The following is a 20,473-nucleotide window of genomic DNA, read 5'->3' on the forward strand; positions in this document are numbered from 1 at the left end:
CCCTAGCCCCATTGTTTTGGTTCAAGACCCCCTGCTGTCATTCTGATAACAAGCCTGCTCCCTTGCTTTTCTTCTGCACTGCTGTGGAGAGGGGCTTGTGTGGGAGGCTCTGGGAGCAGCCACTCTGGGAGAGGTGGCTCCCTGGAGCTGAGTCCCAGTGGGCTCGTCTGTGTTGGCTTCGGTAACCCAAAGCCCTGGCTCTGAGGAAGCCACAGGTGAGAGAGAGGACATGGGCCTCCTGAGCCCTAGCCGGAGTGAGAGCCGCAGGGCCCTGGAGGGTCAGGACTGGAGACCGAGCCGGGGGAGTGTCCCACCTCAGGCCATCCCCTTGGCCCTGGTTTGGGGCTTGCTCTTGTGTTGTGGGTACCCATGAGGGCAAGTCCATGGTCCCGGGTTCACTGCTCACAAATGGGAGCAGGAGGGCCCAGTCGGCTGCCTCCAACAGGGGTAGAGCTCAAGTCCCACAGCGTGCTTCTTGTCTTCCAATTGCTTGCAGCGTCTACTTTCTTGGTTTAAGAGCCTTTTTTTAGGATGCTCAAGGGTACTCTGTGCTGACCCTAGAGTGGTGATCTGTTCTCTCTCTGAGCGGAAGAAATGTGAAGACAGGCTGCTGGGAAATCGATAGCCTGGGCCCCACCCGGTGGCCTCAGGCCTCTTCATCAACCTGTCCTCATCCATTTCAGGAAATCAGTCTCTCTGTTAGAACAAAGCACCTTCACTAATCCCTAAAGAGCCTCCTGTCCTTGCTGCCCAGACCTCATCTGGCCTTTGCATTCACTTTGCTCTGGGTCAGAGGAGAAAAAAAGAAAATATTGCCAGCACTCCAGGATGACCTTTTCTGCCCTGACTCTAGGACAGGTGAGGACAGCCTATCTCCAGAAGCTTCTGCAGAAAGATGTGTGTACAGGTATAATCCAGAAGGAAGGTCACCTGTGTGTTTCTGTAGGAACAAGCTAGGACATTTGCTGAGTTGATCCCAAATGGGTGTAGCTTAGCTGGGAACTCGAGCAGTTTGGCTAATGGTGAAATCAGGGCTTCTAGAATGTATTGCTTCAGCAGCCTTTGTTTTTTTTTTCTTTTCTGGGGCCTCATTTCTTGGGCATCTTACCCTTGGAACACTGAGAAATACTGGCTCTCTTCCTTAAAGAGGAAGCAACCTGTCTCTAAGGAGCGAGCAGATATGGAACATTAGTGAACTTGGCTGCACGAAGGCCATGGACCCTTCTTGGGCCCTGAATGCCAGTCTCTGTATTGTTTGGAATGTGGCCCGAGGACAGGGCTGCGCTCTGCTCTGGGCTCTGAAAATATCCTCACTTAGGCCCCTTAAAGAGAGAGGTTGGAGAGTGGGGCTCAGTTCCCTTATGGTCTCATGCTAGGGCTGGACTATCTCCGGAAGGATAACTAACTGCCTTTCACCAATTCAGGCTTTTCCCTGGAGACCCTCATGTGAGGTGGTCACAGGACAGGCACTGAGCCATTTCCACCAAGCCGAGCTGTGGCATTCCCTCCACCCCATCTGAGCCCTGTCCTCTCAGGTCCCCAGACTGCTGTAGGGCTGGCTGCACCTGTTCCTCAGCCTGCCCCCAGCGCCTTCGCTCCCCCAGCTCGGCTGGCTTGGCCACGCCACGCGGACCCTGCTGTGCGTGGGCGGCCAGCGGGTTCCTGCGCCTCGCGCTGGGGCATGCTCGCTGCTGACTGGCCCCCGTGGCTTTGCGGCAGCTCTGTGCACTGAGAGATTGTATCCCCTCAGTTGGCAGGCAGAGCTCCGCCCCCGCCTCGCCTGCCGCGAGCGCCGCCGGCTTGGCCGGGCAAGGTACGTGGCATGAGTCCTCCCTGACCGCCTGCCTCGGCTCCCTGCCACCCCACCAGGAGGGCCAGCATGCCAGGCCCACTCACCAGGGAGGCGAGTCCCATGCTTGCGGGCTGAGATGGGCATGCCGGACGGACCACCTAACTTGGCATCTGCGAGCGCATTGGTGTTACGGAGCCCCTAACCAGCCATGCATGCTGGGCGCTTGCCAACTCTCAGGAGGCAATAGCCTGGGGACATGGAGCTGGGCAGCAGGAGGCGTTCCTCCAGATGGCCTGAGAGCTCGGCCTCCCTGTGGCTGCGGCTAGAGGTAGGCCCAGCCACATTCCTGGGCGTGCTAGGATTCGGCTTCAACAGCACTGTTGGAGACCCCACCGAGGAAGCCACGCCCCTCAAAACTGTTGAAGTCTGTCATTTCAGGCCTTCGGTCTGACAGGCTATAGAGTGCAGAAGCTGTGGAGACAGCGTCCCTGGGTTTGGATCCTGGCCCTGCCACACCCTGACCGAGCCACATCAGCTCTCCCAGCCTTGGTTTGCTCATCTCTCCAGTGGGGCTAATAAAATATCATGGTGATGATTACAGGTTCTACCTGGCCTGTACAAGAGAGCTTGTAAAAAATCCCAATGCTGCACTCCACCCTAGACAAATAAAATAGGAATCCCCCAGCATGGGATAGGCATAGCATTTTTTTTTTAAGCTCCCCAAGTGATTCTGATGGGCAGTTGGAGTTGAGAACTCTGATGTATGTAAAGCACTTAACACAAGTGGTGGTCAGGCATAGTAGTAAATACATTAAAAACATAACTTTCCAATCATCCAGGCATGACTGGAAGTAGGGCCAAAGTCCATTTTGGGGGATCAGAATTCTTGTGACGGAACCACCCCTATTCACACTGTAGGGAGATGGGACCCAGCTTGGGTCTGAATGCCCACCTGAAGGCAAGAGTGGCAGCAGCAGTAGTAACAGCAGTTAGCACTGAGTACTTGCTGTGTGCCAAGCACTCTGCTTAGTGCTTTTCATGCATGATTCCACTGGGTCCCCGTCATTGTCCTATGGCCCAGGCCCTGTTTTATCCCATTTTATAAATTAAAAAACAAACCAAAACAGGCTTAGAGAGGTTAAGTAACTCACTCAAGGTCACACAGCCAGCAAGTGGTAGAACTAAGATGCAAACCCAGTGAGGTCCAGTGGATCAGACAGTTGGGCTGATTCCATGTCCTTGTGCCTCCCAGACCTTCCCCTCTACTTTCTGCTACCAGCCTCCCCGCACAGAGCTCATCAGCCTTGAGCATCAGTCACCCTGTGCTGGCTAGAATCTGTTTAATACCTTGTTATTCTGCCCAGTCCTTCTGCTCTGTGGGTTCAGAGAGTGGACTCTGAGGAAAGGGTGGCAGACAGGACCCAGAAAACCTGGTGAGGACCTGCCCAGTCAAGGCTTCATCCCCTGGCAAAACCCTCCTGTAGGTGGTCCTGGTCTGTGTGTCTGTGTCTGTCTGTCCTCACGTATGGTCTCTTTCGTGAACTGTGACACTCTTGTTTCTTGAGAACACTCAGGAGATGTCTTGCATCCTTCCAGCTTGTCCATCCTGAGAATCTCCATGGCACCTAGGGATGGAGCCCCCACCTTTCACCCTGGTGCTCTGCTTCCAGGCCTGGGTGGAAGCTGTCAGGGGCAGGGCTCCCAATGGCCCAGGCAGCTCCAGCACTGAATGTGGTTTCTTCTTCTAAGCACAGCGTGTCCTTGTTTCTGCCGAGCCCTCGTCCATGGCAGAGGAGATCCTTGGGTGCTAACCCGAGGGTCTGATGCTGCTTGAGATGTCCTTCATGCTTTGGGGCTACCAGGCAGGGCATTGCTTTCAGGGGTCTCAGGAGACTCCTTGGTCCCCTTTTCAGATACAGCAATCTCCTGTGGATCCAGCTGCCAGACGTCAGGTTGAAGAAAGGGTACAATGCTAGAGACTTGATTTTCCTCTTTGTTTTCACAGCTGCCAAAAGCCTATTGAACAAGAAGTCAGACGGTGGCGTCAAGGTAGGTGTCTCTACCCTTTTAGCCTAAGACTGGCTCCTCTCCTATCGTCACTTGTGGGAATTCTTGGTACCTCATTCCCCCTTTCCCTGGGAACCTTCCTGTCCTTGCTTTTCTGCTTTAAATCAGAAACCTTTGTGTTCAAAAGAGCAGGTTCCACTGGCCTTGAGAGGGCAGAAGGGGGATGTGTTTCTCCTGACCCTAGCTGATTGGAAAGACTCAGGGGGAGTGATCCAAATTATAGTTTACCAGAGCTGAATCCTGAGCTTGACTCAGCAGGTGCCTCATTCCCAGGTCTGACTCTCTGGGTTTTTTTTGTCACTTGGTTAATTTTTTTTTCTTTTTAAAGTACAAACCATTTTTATCAAATGAAAGTAAAGTTTGTCTGGTTGACTCATGATCCTTGTGGTCTTTACTTATCTACAAGCACTTCCAGAGCCCAGCTCAGGTACCACTAAGTGAAAGTGTCTTAAATTTTCTCAAGGCATAGGCCCCTCAGAAACAGGCCAGGGACATGGTGTATCACAACCCGTTCCCATTTGGTAAGGGAACTTCATGGGATCAGGGAAAGAGGGGGGAACAGGAGCCTGCGGGGACTGGCAGGAAACCCTAGTGTGAGTGGTGGCCTGGCCAAGACAGGGGAGGGTGCTGGGGGTCCTCACTGGTCCCAGGGTGTTCTGTAGATGCTTTGGGGACAGAAAGCATCTTGGGGCGAAGGCTTTGGGTAGGAGTTTGTACTATTGAAGCCTACCAATGTATGCCATGGTGAAGAATTTCAAACTGAAATTACCCAAACCTTTAAATTCCAGCAAAAGTTTAAATTAGATCTTTTCCCAGGATCTTATGTCCCCAGCTGAGGTATACATGCGTGGCTCATTTCCTTCTCCCTACTCTTTCCTCTCTCTCTCATTCTCTGCATACCTGCCTCTGTGTACTTCTGCTCCAAGGAGGGGAGCTTAGGCTCTCTACACACCTGTTGACATGGAGCTGGGATTGACCAGCACCCCCCACCTCTCCAAGTTACAGGGCCGGGAGCTAGATGAGTGGAGCCAAGGCAGGAAACGTGATAGGTTTAGTTGCAGAAAGATTTTGCATATTTCTATTTGGGAAGAACCTATAGTAATCAACCTTACAAAGTATTTAATAGGTGTCCATCCGGCCCAGTGCTGCACTTGGTTCTAGAGGCACACAAGAGGTATAAGAGGTGATGCTTTAGGAAGAGGCAATGCTTTCATTTAGCTTTAGGAAGTTACGAAGTTAATTAAAGAGGAAAATGGACACGCCTGGAATCAGCTGAGCACTGACTGTCATATAGTGCTGGAACCTACGTGGGATGATTCGGTTCAAGAAGCTTCTGGGGAAAAGCTTATTAGACAAAGCTTAAGGTTGTGGGAAGATTGGAACCAAGTCAGTAGTTGCCTCTGGGAATGGGACTGGAGGTGAGAACAGGATAGGGAAATATACCTTTGTTTTTTACATTGAACACATGTGTTTTCTTGAAAACGAGAGTATAATTTATAACGTAAGAACAACAAAAAGTATTTTTATGGTTCTATTATCCATATTGACATTTTCTGCCAACTGGAACATGGGCCGTGTGGTAGAGGGATGTCAAAAATACAGCTGCATTGACCCGCTGGGCAGAGGAATGGGAGGTTTGTGTGTTAGACCGTGGGTAACGCTAAAGGCCGCTGAGCAGGGAAGCTATGGTGAGAGTTGTGTTTTTGAAAGGTCGAATAGAAGAACATAGAAACTGGACGTGGTGGTATCATTTAGGACTTGTTACAGTCTGGGTGCAGGGCAAAGAAAAGGTGATTATAAATAGAAAGTATTAATATTCAAAATACCCACCACAAGAGCATAAGTGCCAACCAATCAGAACAGGTGTTGCCTGTGAGTAATTAGTTTAGCTGTACCCATGAATGCTAGGCTCTGATTAGATACTAGCTCTGATTAGAGGTGTGTCACAGGAAGGGGGATTTAAAAAGGATCCATCAATGATAATATCAGAGTTCTTGAATGTTGAAAGAACTGGTGGTGCCTCTGCTAGAACTGGGAGTAGTTGCGAAGGAATGCCCGGCTTGGAGTGGGGAAGAGTTTTGTTTGACCAAACTGTGATTGAGAGACAGGCGGAGATCTGGGTGGAGAGGTCTTGAAAGGTGCTGGGAGGTACCTGGTGCAGCCCAGGGAGGAGGTCAGTACTGGAGGGGCAAATGGGGACTTGCATGAGTGAATCACACGAGTCCACTTACTCAGCCAATTCTGTGCCTCAGGAGGTGGGAAGGCAGCGACATAGTCCACCCTTGAAGTGTTCACAGTGGGAGAGAGACGGGGAAGCTGCCAGTTCCGGTGTGTTCTGGTAAGGCCTGTGAGCAGGCGAGCGTAGGGCAGGTGCTGGGGTGCAGAGAAGCAAGCATTGGAGTCAGAACAGGAAATTTTTCCTGAAGAAGGTGGCCCATGAGCTGAATTTGAAGGGTTATGGATTTTGCCAGCTTAAGGAGGAAAGAGAAAGAGGAAGACTATTCCAGATGGAGGAATGCATATGTGAAGATACACAAGTTTGACCAGCATGGTGATTCTGGGAACTTGAGTACCTTCTGTATGGCTGAAGCAAAGAGTGGTTGCACACAGTAGGACCTGGAATAAAGCAGTGACAACTGAGATGGTGGCGAGAGGATGAATAAAAGAACCTTTAAGGAACACCTTTCTAGCAGAACTTTCTAGATGCTGGCCCCAAGGGTGGCTGTCAGGTGCAGCCATGTAAGGTTAGCCTAAGGAGCTAATTACAAATATATAGATTCCAGGGTCTAACCTAGAACTCAGATTCAGGACGCCCTCATTGGGAGGTAGAATCTGAATTTTAATAATATTCCCCTTTCCCTATGAATCCAAAGCACATGAAGGATTAAGGGTTTGATAACGGCAAAATTTTGAGGTTATCTGTTATTAAGGATCTAGAAAAGAAGAGAAATCAACAAAGGAAATGCAGAAGAACAAAGAGGTAGGGGAAGAACAGAGATATGCAGCTACGTTGGCCCTTCCAGGAACACAGAAGGATTGAGGGCTGGGTGAACAGAGTCATCGAACTGCTTTAAATGAAAATATATGTAGGAAACCCAGCCCAGTGTCTAATCTGATGAGGCCAGCTCAGTAAATGAGTTTGATTCTTGAGGAAAGACTTGGGATATAGTGGTGGGACCAGAGGCTAAGATGCAGGTGTTTAAGAAGACAATGACCAGCCAAAATAAAAGACCAGTGACAGACAGTTTGGGAAAAATTATCACAGCAGGCTGGTTGGAGGAGTTAATAATTATTTTTATACAAAAGAGCTTTTGTAATAAGAATCCCCCCTAAAGCCCAGCTCAACGATGAACTAACAGCCTAAAAAAGAGAAAGGAGAACTGGTTCACCAGTGTGGACGTTCAGCCTCACTAGTATGGGGGAGATGCAAGTGGAATCGAAGTGCCGTTTTTGACTCTTAAGTTAATGGTAAATCAGAATGACCTTTTGTAAAACAGCCTGTGTGTTAAAAACCACAAAAGTGTTCCTACCTTTTTTACCCTTTAATTCTACTTCTGGGAATTTATCCTAAAGAAATAACTCAAAATGTGGAAACACTGAAAGCAGAAAGATGTTCAACATGACATTATTTATAACTGTGAAAAGGTTGGAGATGATCTCAAAAGCCAGTTAGATAATGACTAAACAATAATAGGAAATTCTTTTTTTTTCTTTTATTTATTTATTTATTTATGTACTTACTTATTTATTTTTAGAGAGGGAAAGGACGGGCTGGGAGAGAGAGAGAGAGAGAAATATCAATGTGTGGTTGCTGGGGGTCATGGCCCGCAACCCAGGCATGTACCCTGACTGGGAATTGAACCTGCGACACTTTGGTTCTCAGCCCGCGCTCAATCCACTGAGCTACACCAGCCAGGGCAATAATAGGAAATTCTGAATAGGCAATTACAAAGTTATTAATTGCCATGACCATATAATGGCAGAAATTTTTATATTAAATGGGATATAAAGCAGTACGTACTCTACTATCTACATTTTTTAAAAGATTTTATTTTATGTATTTTTAGAGAAGGGAAGGGAGGGAGATAGAGAGAGAAACATCAACATGTGGTTGCCTCCTGGGCGCCTTGTACTGGGGACCTGACCCACAACCCAGGCATGTGCCCTGACTGGGAATCAAACCAGTGACCCATTGGCTCATAAGCCAGCACTCAATCCATTGACCCCCACCAGCCAGGGTTAAATTTTGTTTTAAAAAACAATATATTTGTAGATTATATTCAGTATATAATATGCAGATAAATGAACTGGAAGGAAACCCACTGAAGTGTTAATAATAACTTCACTGGGTGATGGGAATTGGGGAAACTTTTATACATTTTTCTGTATTTTATACATTTTTCAGTGCATTGCTTTGATAATCAGACAGTGTATTATTTTGGTAATCATAGTGAAAATCAAAATACTATTTATTTTAAAAGTAGAGCAGTGGCCAAGTGCCCAGTTGGTTGGAGCGTTATTCCAACACACCAATGTTGTGGGTTCAGTCCTCGGTCAGGGCACATACAAGGAACAACCAGTGAATGTGTAAATAAGTGGAACAACAGATAAATGCTTCTCTCCCTCTCTCCCTCCTTCCCCTTCCCTCCCCTGCTTCCCCCCCACCCCCCGCTAAAAATCAGTAAATAAAATATATTTAAAAAGTAAAGCATAGCACTGGCTGGTGTAGCTCAGTGGATTGAGCATGGGCCTGTGAGCAAAGGGTTGTTAGTTTGGTTCTCAGTCAGGGCAAATGCCTGAGGGTTGCAGGCCAGGTCCTCAGTTGGGGTGGGGGGCACTCAAGAAGTAACCACACATTGATGTTTCTCTCCCTCTCTTTCTCCCTCCCTTCCCCTTTCTCTAAAAATAAATAAAAATCTTTTATTAAAAAGCCAAAAAAAGTAAAGTATAAACTTGTATATAGCTTATAGTGATATATATGTTTTTATTTTTAAAGATTTTATTTACTTATTTTTAGAGAGGGAAAGGGAGAGAGACAGACAGACAGACAGAGAGAGAGACAGACATCAATGTGTGGTTGCCTCTTGTATGCCGCCCACCAGGGACTTGGCCTGCAACCCAGGCATGTGGGAAGAGAACCAGAGACCCTTCAGTTTGCAGACTGGCACTCAATCCACTGAGCCACACCAGCCAGGACATGATGTTTTTAAACTGTATAAGAAAAAAGACTGGCAAGGGTGATAGGATTATGGGTGGGTTTTCCCCCCTCTTTTCTGTTTTCCAAATTGCTTGTAATGTGGCTGCAGTACTTCTGTAATCCGGAACAAATATATGGCATTTAATGACCTGGTTAGACAAAATCAAGATGTGAGGGTTCAACTTTTCTGGGCCCTTCTGAAATTCAAGGCGATAACCTAAGTTATGAGGGAGGCCTGTGAAGTTGCTCGGATCCTGAGCTCTCAGTGTCTTGGACCTCTCTTCTTTACTCCATTTTCCTTTCCAAACTCCTCCTTCCCCAATTCCTGCTGCCTAAGGTCCACGAATTGTTTTCCCTCTCACGGTTCAGAAGCTTTCACAAGATGCTCAAGTATCAGCATCAATTTGAGCAGCAAGTCTACTTTGTGGTCTTGAACTTAGAGACTTCAAGTTCTAGTTAGGTTTCTTTGGAGGTGGGTGTCAATGACCCAGGGTCTATGGAAGAGTAAGAGCCACTTGTTAGGACAAGACTTGAGGGGTTTAAGTATGGAAAGGAGGCTTGAACCCTTTCCTGGTTTAAAATTTTAGATTAATATTTAATTTCTAAATATACTTTAGAAATGATCTGGTATTCAAACAGTGCTGCAGTGTGCTGGTTGAGGAGGAGCACCGCTGCGCATGGCCGAGGGCAAAACCTTGGAAGGCTAGAGAGAGGAATTGAAAGAATTCTGTTCACCTAGTAGAAACTAACCCTTGAGTAGAAAAGGATTACCTCAGGTTTTCTTGGAGGACTGTTTAGGAAAAAGACAGCCAGTTAGGAGAACCTTGGGAACTAGTCCTCACTGAGTGAAGCAGACAGCTGAAAGCGCTCTCCCTAAGGCAAGGTCCGGGGAAAAGCAACCTGCTATCACCTTTGAGGACAAGTCCTTGAAAATCAGGGGGAACTGAGACTGGGCCTGGCCTGTGCCCCTGCAGAGTTTCACTGATCTGATTCTGGACAAGTTAGAAACCTGTGCTCTGCTTTTGCCTGGTGGGAAACCAGTCAGCAAACCCCATTCAGCTCAGTTTGTTGGTTGTATGCTAACTAAGGCATTCCGCTAGGCACCACAGAGATTACAAAGATAAGTAAGATATGGACCACCTTCCTTTAAAGTATTAACATTTTAGTTGGATAAAGGGAAGGGATAAGTTTGAATGTAAGGCAACTCCTTCTTTTTGAGGGATGATTTTGAAAGTAAAGTCTCATATACCAGTACTTGGGCATATATGAAAGACTAGTACAAAAGAGTCCTAATTGTATTTAGTATTTAGGCTTTAAAAAAATTTAGATCTAATTGTAAATTGTGGACCATTCTTTTAAATATTTGTAGTCCCCTTCTTTTTTTGAATATAATACATTCCCAAAAATGTCTTCTAAAGTAGAGTGTCATGATCTCCAGTGTAGCTGAAGGGCTTTCTGGTCTTATAGCTTTCGGCTTGGAGGAGGTGATGATGCAACTTTTCTTCGGTTGTCCCAAATCCGGGTTCATCTGACACCAGCTGCCTCCACCATGTCCCCCAAGTTCTCCCCCAGGGAGATCAAAGCCCCATACCTGAGGTGCGCTTGTGGGGAAGGCAGTGCCACAGGGCCTGTCTCCGCAAAAGGTTGGCGATGGTGATTGGAAGGGTCTGACAATGACAGTGAAACTGACCGTTCGGAACAGACAGGCCCAGATGGAGGCTGTGCCTTCTGCCGCTGCCCTCACATCAAAGCCCTCTGACCAGGAGACAGAAAGAAGCAAAAAACATTAAGCACAGTGGAACTATCCCTTTTGATGAGACTGCTAACATTGCTCGACACGTGCAGCACCAATCCGTAGCTGGAGAACTCTCTGGAACCATTAAAGAGATCCTGGGGACCACCCAGTCTGTGGGCTGCAGTGTTGGTGGCCGCCACCCTCATGGCATCATGGATGACAGTCCCCAGTGGTGCAGGGGGATGCACGGCTGGTGAAGAACTACAGAGGAAAATGTTTCAGTCACAGATAATTTGACGGCAACAAACAGAGTGGCAGCCTCTTAAGGCAGGGGCAGTTATCTGACATGTTAACTGTGCCTGGAATGGCCCTTCTTAAGTCCTGTTTAGATATTGTTAAATGAATATGCAATAGTCACACAGCAGACAGGCATGGTCCAAGGGGACTTCTGTCTCCCAGCAAGCTAATTATAAAATTCTTAATTACCTTTCACCTTTCAGACACGGTCTTCCGAGATGTACTTTCAGTGTTCCTTGTGGTCTTTATTTTTATGCTCTTTTTTTTCCACCTGAACATAAAATCTATGAGCATCTAGTTCAAGCTGAGGAATCCCTGCTCCCAGCACCCCCATGGCTGAGATCTCCGTGTCTCCGAGATCGCTGTGCTTTAGTTGCCGGCACTGCTGTGTTCCCACTAATTGCAAAATGCAGTAAAACATGGAAATCTTACAAATGAGGGTGGCCACACTGGTAAGGAAAGGGATGCCAGAATTTGCCTGTCATGTGATTTTCAAAAGCTCAACATCTTTATCCAAAAAGGCAGTTTAGTGGGGCAGCAAAAAAAGTTGAGGTTCAGAAGTCAAATGTTATTAATCTAAGAATGGCCTACAGTATCTCTTACTAATTTGCCTGGTAGCTGCTCACCCGATTTTCAGGCAGGCTTAGCAGTGAGAGCAAATAATTGACCTTATAGGTGCACTAGCTTTATAAGCCCCAAACTAGTAAATTTACAGCAAATGTTACTTACCCTCACAGACTTGTGACTTAACCTCTTCAAGAAGCATTCTCTGAGCAAGGCTGAGACATGTCAGGATGTACTAAATCTGTGTTCTCCCGGGGTCTGGAGGCCCTTGTGTGTCTGGCGGTCTAGGTGCTGTTTTAACTCTCTGGGTGCTGGACTCCAGGTCTCTTTCCGCTCTTTTCTCCTGAAGCAGAGCCTACGCTGGTACACTAACCTGCAGCGTCTCTGTGCTTCTCTTCTTACCTCCTGTTCTCTTTCCCTTTTGCTATGGTGTGTCCAGAAAAGGAAGTCGAGTTCCAGCGTGCACCTGATGGTGAGCCTTGCCTGCCCACCCATCCGCCCATTCCATGCTGCCTGTGCCCGCCTGCCGGCCACGCAAACCCATTCTGCCATGTGCGTGTGCTTCACTCATCCTCACTGCATGTCTGTGCTGTGTGGGCAGGCGTGGCTGTCCTGCCAGGCGGGGCCATTGCCCAAGGTCCCCTGGTGGCTTAAAAAGTGGTCATTGGAATGTGTGGTACGGCACCCCTGCTGCAGAGCTTGGACTCCTCCAGCAGCCCAGGGTAGGGAGTGAAGCTGGCAGGGACTCGGGTCAGGTGACACGCACAGGGAGAGACCCTCACTCACGGCTGCTCAGGAGGAGAGGCCCTGCTCCCCGGGCACAAACAGCCACTTTCTACAGACTGGCAGCCAGTGGGCATCTGTGTGGTGGGCAGAAGAGCTTGTTGGAGGCTCATGGCTCTGGACCTTGCTCTCCTGGCCTTTTTCCCTGTGCAAGTGCCCGATAGTGGTGCCCAGTGTTTCTCTGTCCCACTCGGCCCTCAGTGGGGACAGCTGAAAGACAGCAGGGGACAGTCTTCTTTCTCATGGGACACAGGGCACTGAGAGGAACAGAACAGCCGGAATCATTACAAAACTGACCATTAAAACCAGAGGTGGGGCAACCTGAGTGACATCCCAGCCCTCTACAGATATGGCAGGTTTTACAGACACTGTGGCGTCCTTGCACCATGTCAGGGTCTTTGTCTCAGCTGGGCTTGGTGGGCAAGACAGCCTGCTGCAGTCAGCCCCACATGGGTCAGTGTCAGCAGCTGAGTGGGGAGGGCTCTGCTCCTTCCTGGTGGGAATGGAAGAGAGCAGAGCTCATGTGAGTTTAGATGCATGCCCTGACTACTGCTGGAACCCCTCTTCTCCAGCCTGCAGGGTTTAGGGGAGTCTTAACAGCACTCGGTTTCTGGTTTGCAGTTCCATGCCTAGTCCCAGGTTTGGAGATGTCTCAGCAAGCTAAGGGTGGGTGGCTTCAGGTGTGGTCCAAGGGGCTGTAAAAGAGGCCTGCAGGCTAGAAGAAAAAAACAGTCTGGATATCTTCCTGTGTGTATGTCCTCAGTTGCATCCTGCACAGTCGGTAGCCACGCATTTGTCTTTGTGCCTGTTGAAGAACTCGTAGGCATCAGGCTGCTTCTTGGTGGCCACCAGCCCCACTGGGACTCCCAGTGAGACTGAGCCCATTGGTTAGGGGATTGTACGAGACATGGAGCATCGATACAACTCCCTGCCCTGGAGATCGACCTCCTTCCTTCCTTGCCATTTTCCCCTATCCTCCCTTGCTGTGCGACTCGGTGTAACATTTTGAGAGACAAGGAGACATTCTGGTGGCCTCTGCTATTGCAGTGTTGTCTTAAACGTCAGCGTCCTCTTCCCTGGGGGCTAGGTTCTGGGACTGCAGCCACATCCCCACCTGGATTCACCTGCCCCTCCTTGGAGCTCTGCCCTTGCTGCCAGCTGATCAAATCCAAGAATCATCAGGCAGGAAGGCCAACAGCATGGTCCCATCTCTGCTCCCTGGCATCAGTAGATGCATTTTGTAACCAAAGCCAAATTCCACCCCTTTCCTCTCTGGACACCATCTCCCAGGCCAGGTTTTCTGCCTCCTCTTGTTCCTCTTCTTTTCAGATCAGGCTTTAAACTGGTGTTTCAAGGGAAGGAAATGCTAGGGGCAGGTTCGAAAGGCAGCAGGAGACTGTCCACAGATAGGAGACCCAGAGTTTCTGAATTTTGTTCTTCTTTCTTATAAACCACCTTCCTTTTTCCCCTGGTAAAATGAGAAGATCCTGAATTTCTTCAGGTGAAGTATGGTTGTGTGGTGACATGGCATCTGGTATAAGCAGAGATTTCTGGAGAGATGCTTTAAAACAAGTCCTTGGGCTGGTCCCACCTTGAGGATGCTTCCAGAGCCAGGTCTCTGGACCCCTCTGTTTACTCCCCTCTCAATCATCTCTCCAACCATTGCTCCCATTCACAGAGTTATGGAGCTCACCCCAGCCCCAGCTCCTCTAGGCCAGGCCAGGGGGCAAGGGAGGTCTGGGAGTTGGACCTGAGGGGCTTTGCTGACTCTAGAGGAACTAAACCATCTGTTTTCTTGTCTCAGCCACAGAGCAACAACAAAAACAGTCTCGTAAGCCCAGCCCAAGAGCCCGCGCCCTTGCAGACGGCCATGGTACCTCCTGACTACAGCTTCTCCGCCCCTGCCCCTGGCTGCCTCCCGCTCTTTCCTGCTTCTTCTTCTTGCCCTCCCTCCTAGGGCCTCTTTGGCCCTTTTCCTTTCTCAATCTCTGTAGAGCAGGCTGCTTTGTGTTCTGCCCCATAGGCCCCTTCCCCTCTCATTGTCCCACTTGACCAAGATCTTTCCTGCATGGCAGAACTGCCGCCCCTGCTCCTTTTGCTGTTGTGGGGGAAGAGTGATCAGGGCTCCTACTTAACCTCCCAGCCAAGGCTGGGCCCCCAGTGGGTCTGCTGTGGGAGCTGGGAAGGTGAGTCGCTTATAAAAGAAGAGGGTAGGAGCTTTCTTGGGACCTGTACATCAGTTCTTAGAGACCTCCTATAAAATCTTCCTCAGCCTCTCCTTTGCAAAGCCATGAACAGGAAAGGGGGCTGGGGTTCCCCACCTGAGGACGGTGCTGATCTCTGGGTGTCTGAAGAGCCCTGTGCCACCCATGCTGACAGTTTTCTCTGGGAGCACTGTGTGCTCTCAGAACTCCCTCTGCCAGTGATGGCCAGCTGGAGTTAGCCGGGGGATGACCAGGAAAGAGGGCGGGGTAATTGTGCCTGCTACTCCTTCTGTTTCCCGCACACCCTCATGCTGCCTGACATGGTGATGTTCAGGAATTCTGGGGAAGGCAGAAGGTGGGTGAGGCAGGCAGCTTTCTGGGCTCAGCTTGCTGAGGGGGCATCCTGGGTCTTTCTGGGAAACCTTAGTCCATTGTCCTGCTTCCTGCATATGCCTTGGTGAACAGTGTTGGCAGGGCCCAGCCTGTGCCCTTAGCCCCATAGCTCCTCCAGCGTCTTTGTCCCATTGGGAAAGAAAACTCAGAATTAGCAGGAATCAAGGACAGCTTCCCTGGTACCTGCTTCCATTAAGTGCCGGGCCTCTCTTTCTTACCAGCCAGTGTTGTCCCCTAAATCTGGGGCCTCCCAGCTACTTAGGACCCAGTTAGGTCAGGACATTTTGTCTTGTAAGAATGAATGGCTGGTGGGAAGGCCTCCACAGTGGTCATTATAGATGTCTCTGAGGATACTGGGGTAGAGGTGGGGTCCCTCAGGGAAGAGCAGTGAGTCTATCACTGAAGTCAGGAGGGTAATTTTCATCTTCTCTCCCAGGAGCCACAAACCACCGTGGTGCATAACGCTACAGACGGGATCAAGGTGAGTGGATCCTGAGCTTGTCTCCTGCTTTCTGTGTCAGCAGGAAGCCAGTGGGCTGAGCCACAGGGTCTGAGGGCCCTGCAGATGGCAGTCTACAGGCTGTACGTCAAGGCCAAGGTGTTTGCAGAAGTTAGGCTGTTTGTTACTCCATTCTTGGTGATTCTGAGCTCAGGCTCTTCAGTCAGACAGGCCTGGCTTTGAATCTCGGCCCTGGGCCACTGGACAAGCCAGTCTGTTGCTCTGTACCTCAGTTACCTTCTCTGTAAATTGGGAATAATAGTAATAGAAGTTTCCTCCATGACTTGTGAAGTTTAAATAAGAATAAGTGTTAGCTAGAAAAGCAGAACAAGAATATAATCAGACCCTAGAGCATTCTCCTTGGCCTCACCCTTTATGTCTTCAGTAACCTTGTCTCCTTCTTATTACCGGTAGCAAATATTTATTGAGCCCCAAACCATCCATGGCTCTGGTTTACAGAAGTAACAAGACAAAATCCCTCTCCACATGTGTGGAGGAGGCAGATAATAAACCAAAAACCAAATACATAAGATAAATCCAGTATTGTAAGTGCTGTGGAGAAAACGGCACAAATTAAGGAAAGAGAGTGAGCAGTGCGTTTAATTACGTGGTGAGGAGAGATCCTCCCTCAGGAGCTGATGTTTGAACTACACGATGGGAACAAGATGGCCAGGCAAACTCTGGGGCAAAGTGCTGTAGGCAGAGGGAACTGCAAGTGCAGGGGCTTGGCATGTGTACGGAATGAAGAAATAAAAGGAATCAAGCAGAACTAAGAGTAAGGGATCGTTGGACCAGGGTGGCAGGAGGGTGGTGATGTCGGAGAAGCAGGCAGGACGTGCTATGTCGGACTTGACAGGAGTATTCCAACAGCCATAGGAAGCTGTTGGGGGTTTTCAGCAGAGGTGTAATATAGTCTGATGGACTCTTTGAAAACCTTTCTGGCCATGTTGTAGGCAAGAATTTCAGGGAGGAGGCAAGGGTGGGCGCTGGGAGACCAGGAGTGATTGTAGTAGTTCAGGTGACAGGTGTTAGTAGCTTGGGCTCAGATTGTAGCTGTGCATTTGAAGAGCACAGGTGAGATGGGATTTATTTTGGAGGCAGGACTGACAGATTTGACTTTAGATTTCACAGTTGATATCTGAGGGAAAGAGGAAAAAAGAATCAACCTAAAATCAAATCTAGGAGATGACTCTAGGTTTTAACCCGAATAATGGCATAGATAGTACCATTTACTGAGTTGGGGGAGACTGGGGAGGGAATTTGGGGATCTGGAGTTTTGTGAGAGTCAGGTGGAAGAGTAGAAATAGAACTTTCTATGATTCCTTCTTGTACCACCTGTAGGAGCACATGCTCTACTTTTGTTCTGCATAGTTTCTCTGGTTTTCCAAGGGCTTGAGTACTTTAACACATGGGTTGCTTTTGTTTTGTTTTGTTTTGTTTTGGCCTACAGGGCTCCACAGAGAGCTGCAATACTACCACAGAAGATGAGGACCTCAAAGGTAGGTGCTGGGCCCTTGCTGAGGGAAGGATGCCATCAGTATCCCAGGTACCTTGGCTTCGGTGGAGCACCTGCCTTACCTGCCCCCAGAACTGAGATCGGTAGCTCTTTCTACCCAGAAGAGGGTCTGGTATAAAGCTACAATCTGTGGGCCAAGTCGTGAGGCCCCTGTCTTTTGTGGCTGGGCTAGGCAAGAGGCACCTCTTCTTCGTCCCCAAGCCTGGTATAGCTAACCCAGAACTGTTTCTGAGCCTGCCCAGGACCAGGGCTCAGAGAACTGTTCCTGTTGCTAACAATGATGTGATATCCCAGAACAGGGACACCTTGAGTCCCTGCACAAGTAGCCCACAGGTGTTGTGAGTCATTAGTAGAGTGACCAGTTGTCAGTTTCCCCAGGACTGAGGTGATTCCCAAGATGTGGAACTTTTCTGTTTTAAAACTGGAACGGACCTGGGCCCATTGGGGTGAGTTAATCACTCTTGTCATAAAGCCTTGGCATAAATCATGGAGTCAGAACCACACTTCACTATGTCCCGGTGATGCTGTAAGCACCACCAGCCTAAGTTTGAGCCTGGCCAAAGTGCCAGGTGATGAGGAAGGCATGGTAGGACATACCACTGGGAATCTCTGTCCTGCTCTTTGGTTTGGCCTCCTGGAGTTATTCCCTTTGCCTTCAGAAAGGGACCTTAGGCCAGGCTTTCAGAAAAGATGGAGGAATGTTGCAGGACAGAGCTGAGAGAGCATGCCCCAAACCTTTGGGAAGCCCCCAAATGGAAAGGATAAATGTATAAGGCAGTAAAAAACTGCAGCTCGGGGCTGCTGGGATGAAGGTCAAATCAGTGCAGTGCTGGCAATGCTGGCAGAGTACACAGCTTCTTCACTGCTGGGCTCTTGACCTTGTAGCCTAGCCCCCTAGAACATCTTCCCTGGGAGCAGGGCCCCTTGTACAGGCTGTTTGAAGGCTCCTCTGGAATCCCCAAGCCCAGGTCTGTGCACTTTCCTGGGGTTCTTGGCTGGGAGGCCTCTCTTGCAGAGGTGGCGGCGTGGGATGTGGTCCAGTGTCCACAGCAGCCCGAGGCCTCGCCTTGCCCGGGCTCTGCAGTGCCACGGGCTCGGGTCCTGGTCAGCTTGCTCGCTCACCTGCCTTGTTCTGTTTGTTTTGGCTGCTCTGCCTTGCCCTGCCCTGCCCTGGCTGGCTAGCTGCCCCGCTCCGCACTGGGAATGGCAGCTCGGTGCCTGAAGGACGGAGCTCCCGGGACAGAACAGCCCCCTCTGCAGGCATGCAGCCCCAGCCTTCTCTCTGCTCCTCAGCCAGTAAGTGTGAGGGAGGCACAATCTGGCTTCCATTTCCTGGCTCGTCCTGAAGCCCCTCAAGGATTGCCCCCAGAGCTGGCAGCCCAGCCCAGCTGTCCCTTTCAGTAAGCTTTGGGAGCTCGGTCTCCGCTGGGTGGGAGAGCCGATTAGAGGCACTGAGACCAGGCCCTGAAGGCATCAACAGTGGGTGGAGAACTTGTGTGGTGGGAAGGAGTAGAAAGTCACGGGATGTGCAGTGGGCCTTACCTCAGCACTGAGCCAGGAAGAAAGGATGAGGCAGAAGTCAGGTCACAGGTGGTGGGAGCCGGGGTGATAGTGAAAATTGCAATAGCTGAGAAACTGTATTGGGAAATGGAGTTTCCCAAGGCTCAGCCTGTCATATTAAGAGCATGGGGCTTGGGTGAGACAGACCTGCATTTGAATCCCAGCTACACTACTTTCAAAAACGTGTGAAGTAGATTAAACCTCCCAGGGCTTGTTTCCTAATCTATAAAGTGGGAATAAAATGGCCACTCCCTTGTAGCGCTGTTACGAAAAATAAATGAGGTGGTAGAATGTCTTGATGTGATGCCTTGCTGGGTGAATGGTAGCTCATATTTACATTTTTAGATGTGTCTGTGTAGAGTGTGCCTTTGTCTGTTTCTTTTCCTCCTACTATCTATCTTTTTAGAGTCTCTAAACACAATCCTTGTCACCCATAGGGCCTGTCAGTCCCTGCAGATGGGTTTGGTGGGGTTGGAAAAGGGGTGTGTGTATATGTGTGTGTGTGCGCGCACGCGCTCACACCTCTAGAAATTGGGTAGAGCTCGATGATTTCCCAACCTGCTGCTTACACACCTGAAGGTGCTGATGGCTGTGGGGCCCCCTCCTGGCTGTCCCTGTGGCTGCGTGCCCTCTCCCAGCTCTGCCCTTGGGCTGCGCCTTCCTTACTCGAGCTCGTTGATCCTGCAGCCTCTTACTCCTGTGAGGCAAGGCTTCGTGGCCTGGGCCAGCCCAGGGTTCCAATCTGGGTTCGCTCGAGCTCAGTCCAAGCCCTCCCTTACCCTGGCAGCACCCTCTGCTAATAGTGGCACTCCCTGTGAGTGATCTGTCTGAGAGTGCAGGATGTCACCAGCAGTTCCTTGGCTTGGGATGGGTGGGAGCTCTGAGGGCACCAACCCTGCCTGCCTGTCAGTTTGTGTCTTGCCTTGGTTTTCCTGAGGGAGACATCCTGGCATGAGATCCAGTATGAGATTTAGAGCTTTTTCCAAAGCTTGTCCATGGTAAAAGGAGCTGTCTTTCTGGTGAGAGGCTTCATTTAAAAAGAGTGTCTCTAGTTCTAAGATACTTTATCCCAGAAAAGCCCTGTGAAGGAGAGGAGCAAGGTGAAGAGAATTAAACATCCATCCTAGGGCTCTCTTGATTCTTTTGGAGCCTGTGTCCCTGGCTAGATTCGTCTCTCAGGCTGGCCCTTGCCCAGGGCTAGGTTCTGGACCACTGAGCGCTGGGGGGTGGGGAGCATGGTAATTGAGATCTGATTGAGCCCCTTCAGATGAGAGACATAAGCAGGTGATGGAAACAGCCTTATCAGGAGATGCTTCTTAGAGAAGCTGACCCTGCTGGAGACGGGATGCACAGACTCTGGGCAGAGCATTCATGCCATGCCAGGCTCCTCAGCTGTTAAAAACAAGAGTGTTTTCTGCACCCTGGTTATTGATGGAGAGGGAGACAAAGGCCAGAGAGCCATAACAAAAGTGTGGGCTTCAGGAGGAGGGGTCGTTACTTCTATGGACAACAGAGGAGGGATGGAGAGAAAGGTGGGCTCATTCTTCCTGCACAGGACCTTAAAGACAGAAAAGAGGGATGTCTTTGTCAAAGAGATCACAGGGGATTCTTGAAGGACCGGGTGGGCTCTCCATTATTACTTGGGAGCTCCCCAGTTCTACACAGGTAAATTGCTGGATTTTTTCCTCCACAGTGCGAAAACAGGAGATCATTAAGATCACAGAACAACTGATTGAGGCCATCAACAATGGAGATTTTGAGGCCTACACGTGAGTAGAGACCCAATTCCGACTCAAGTTTCTCAAGGCCTTTCCCTCCTCCCCAAAAGCAACTCAGACCCTGGGGAAAAGGAAGGCTGGGCTTTGG

General features: G+C 49.5%; 1 protein-coding gene across 20 annotated transcripts in view; it reads left to right on the forward strand.

Annotated features, from left to right (window-relative positions):
• CAMK2G (calcium/calmodulin dependent protein kinase II gamma) overlaps positions 1-20,473 on the forward strand; it is a 55,868-nt gene that overhangs the window by 30,881 nt on the left and 4,514 nt on the right. For 3 of the 20 annotated variants that reach the window (XM_036026773.1, XM_036026776.1, XM_028513577.2), the window contains 8 exons: positions 1,751-1,813; positions 3,798-3,841; positions 12,092-12,124; positions 14,240-14,308; positions 15,469-15,513; positions 16,982-17,030; positions 18,230-18,343; positions 20,301-20,376. In XM_036026773.1, coding sequence (XP_035882666.1) covers positions 1,751-1,813; positions 3,798-3,841; positions 12,092-12,124; positions 14,240-14,308; positions 15,469-15,513; positions 16,982-17,030; positions 18,230-18,343; positions 20,301-20,376 — 493 coding nt within the window. Of the gene's footprint in view, positions 1-1,750; positions 1,814-3,797; positions 3,842-12,091; positions 12,125-14,239; positions 14,309-15,468; positions 15,514-16,981; positions 17,031-18,229; positions 18,344-20,300; positions 20,377-20,473 lie in introns of those variants that run through there. The other 17 variants (XM_028513590.2, XM_028513586.2, XM_028513579.1 and 14 more) reach the window with 16 other exon arrangements.

The sequence above is a fragment of the Phyllostomus discolor genome, chromosome 5 (assembly GCF_004126475.2).
Source record: "Phyllostomus discolor isolate MPI-MPIP mPhyDis1 chromosome 5, mPhyDis1.pri.v3, whole genome shotgun sequence".
NCBI lineage: Eukaryota > Metazoa > Chordata > Mammalia > Chiroptera > Phyllostomidae > Phyllostomus > Phyllostomus discolor.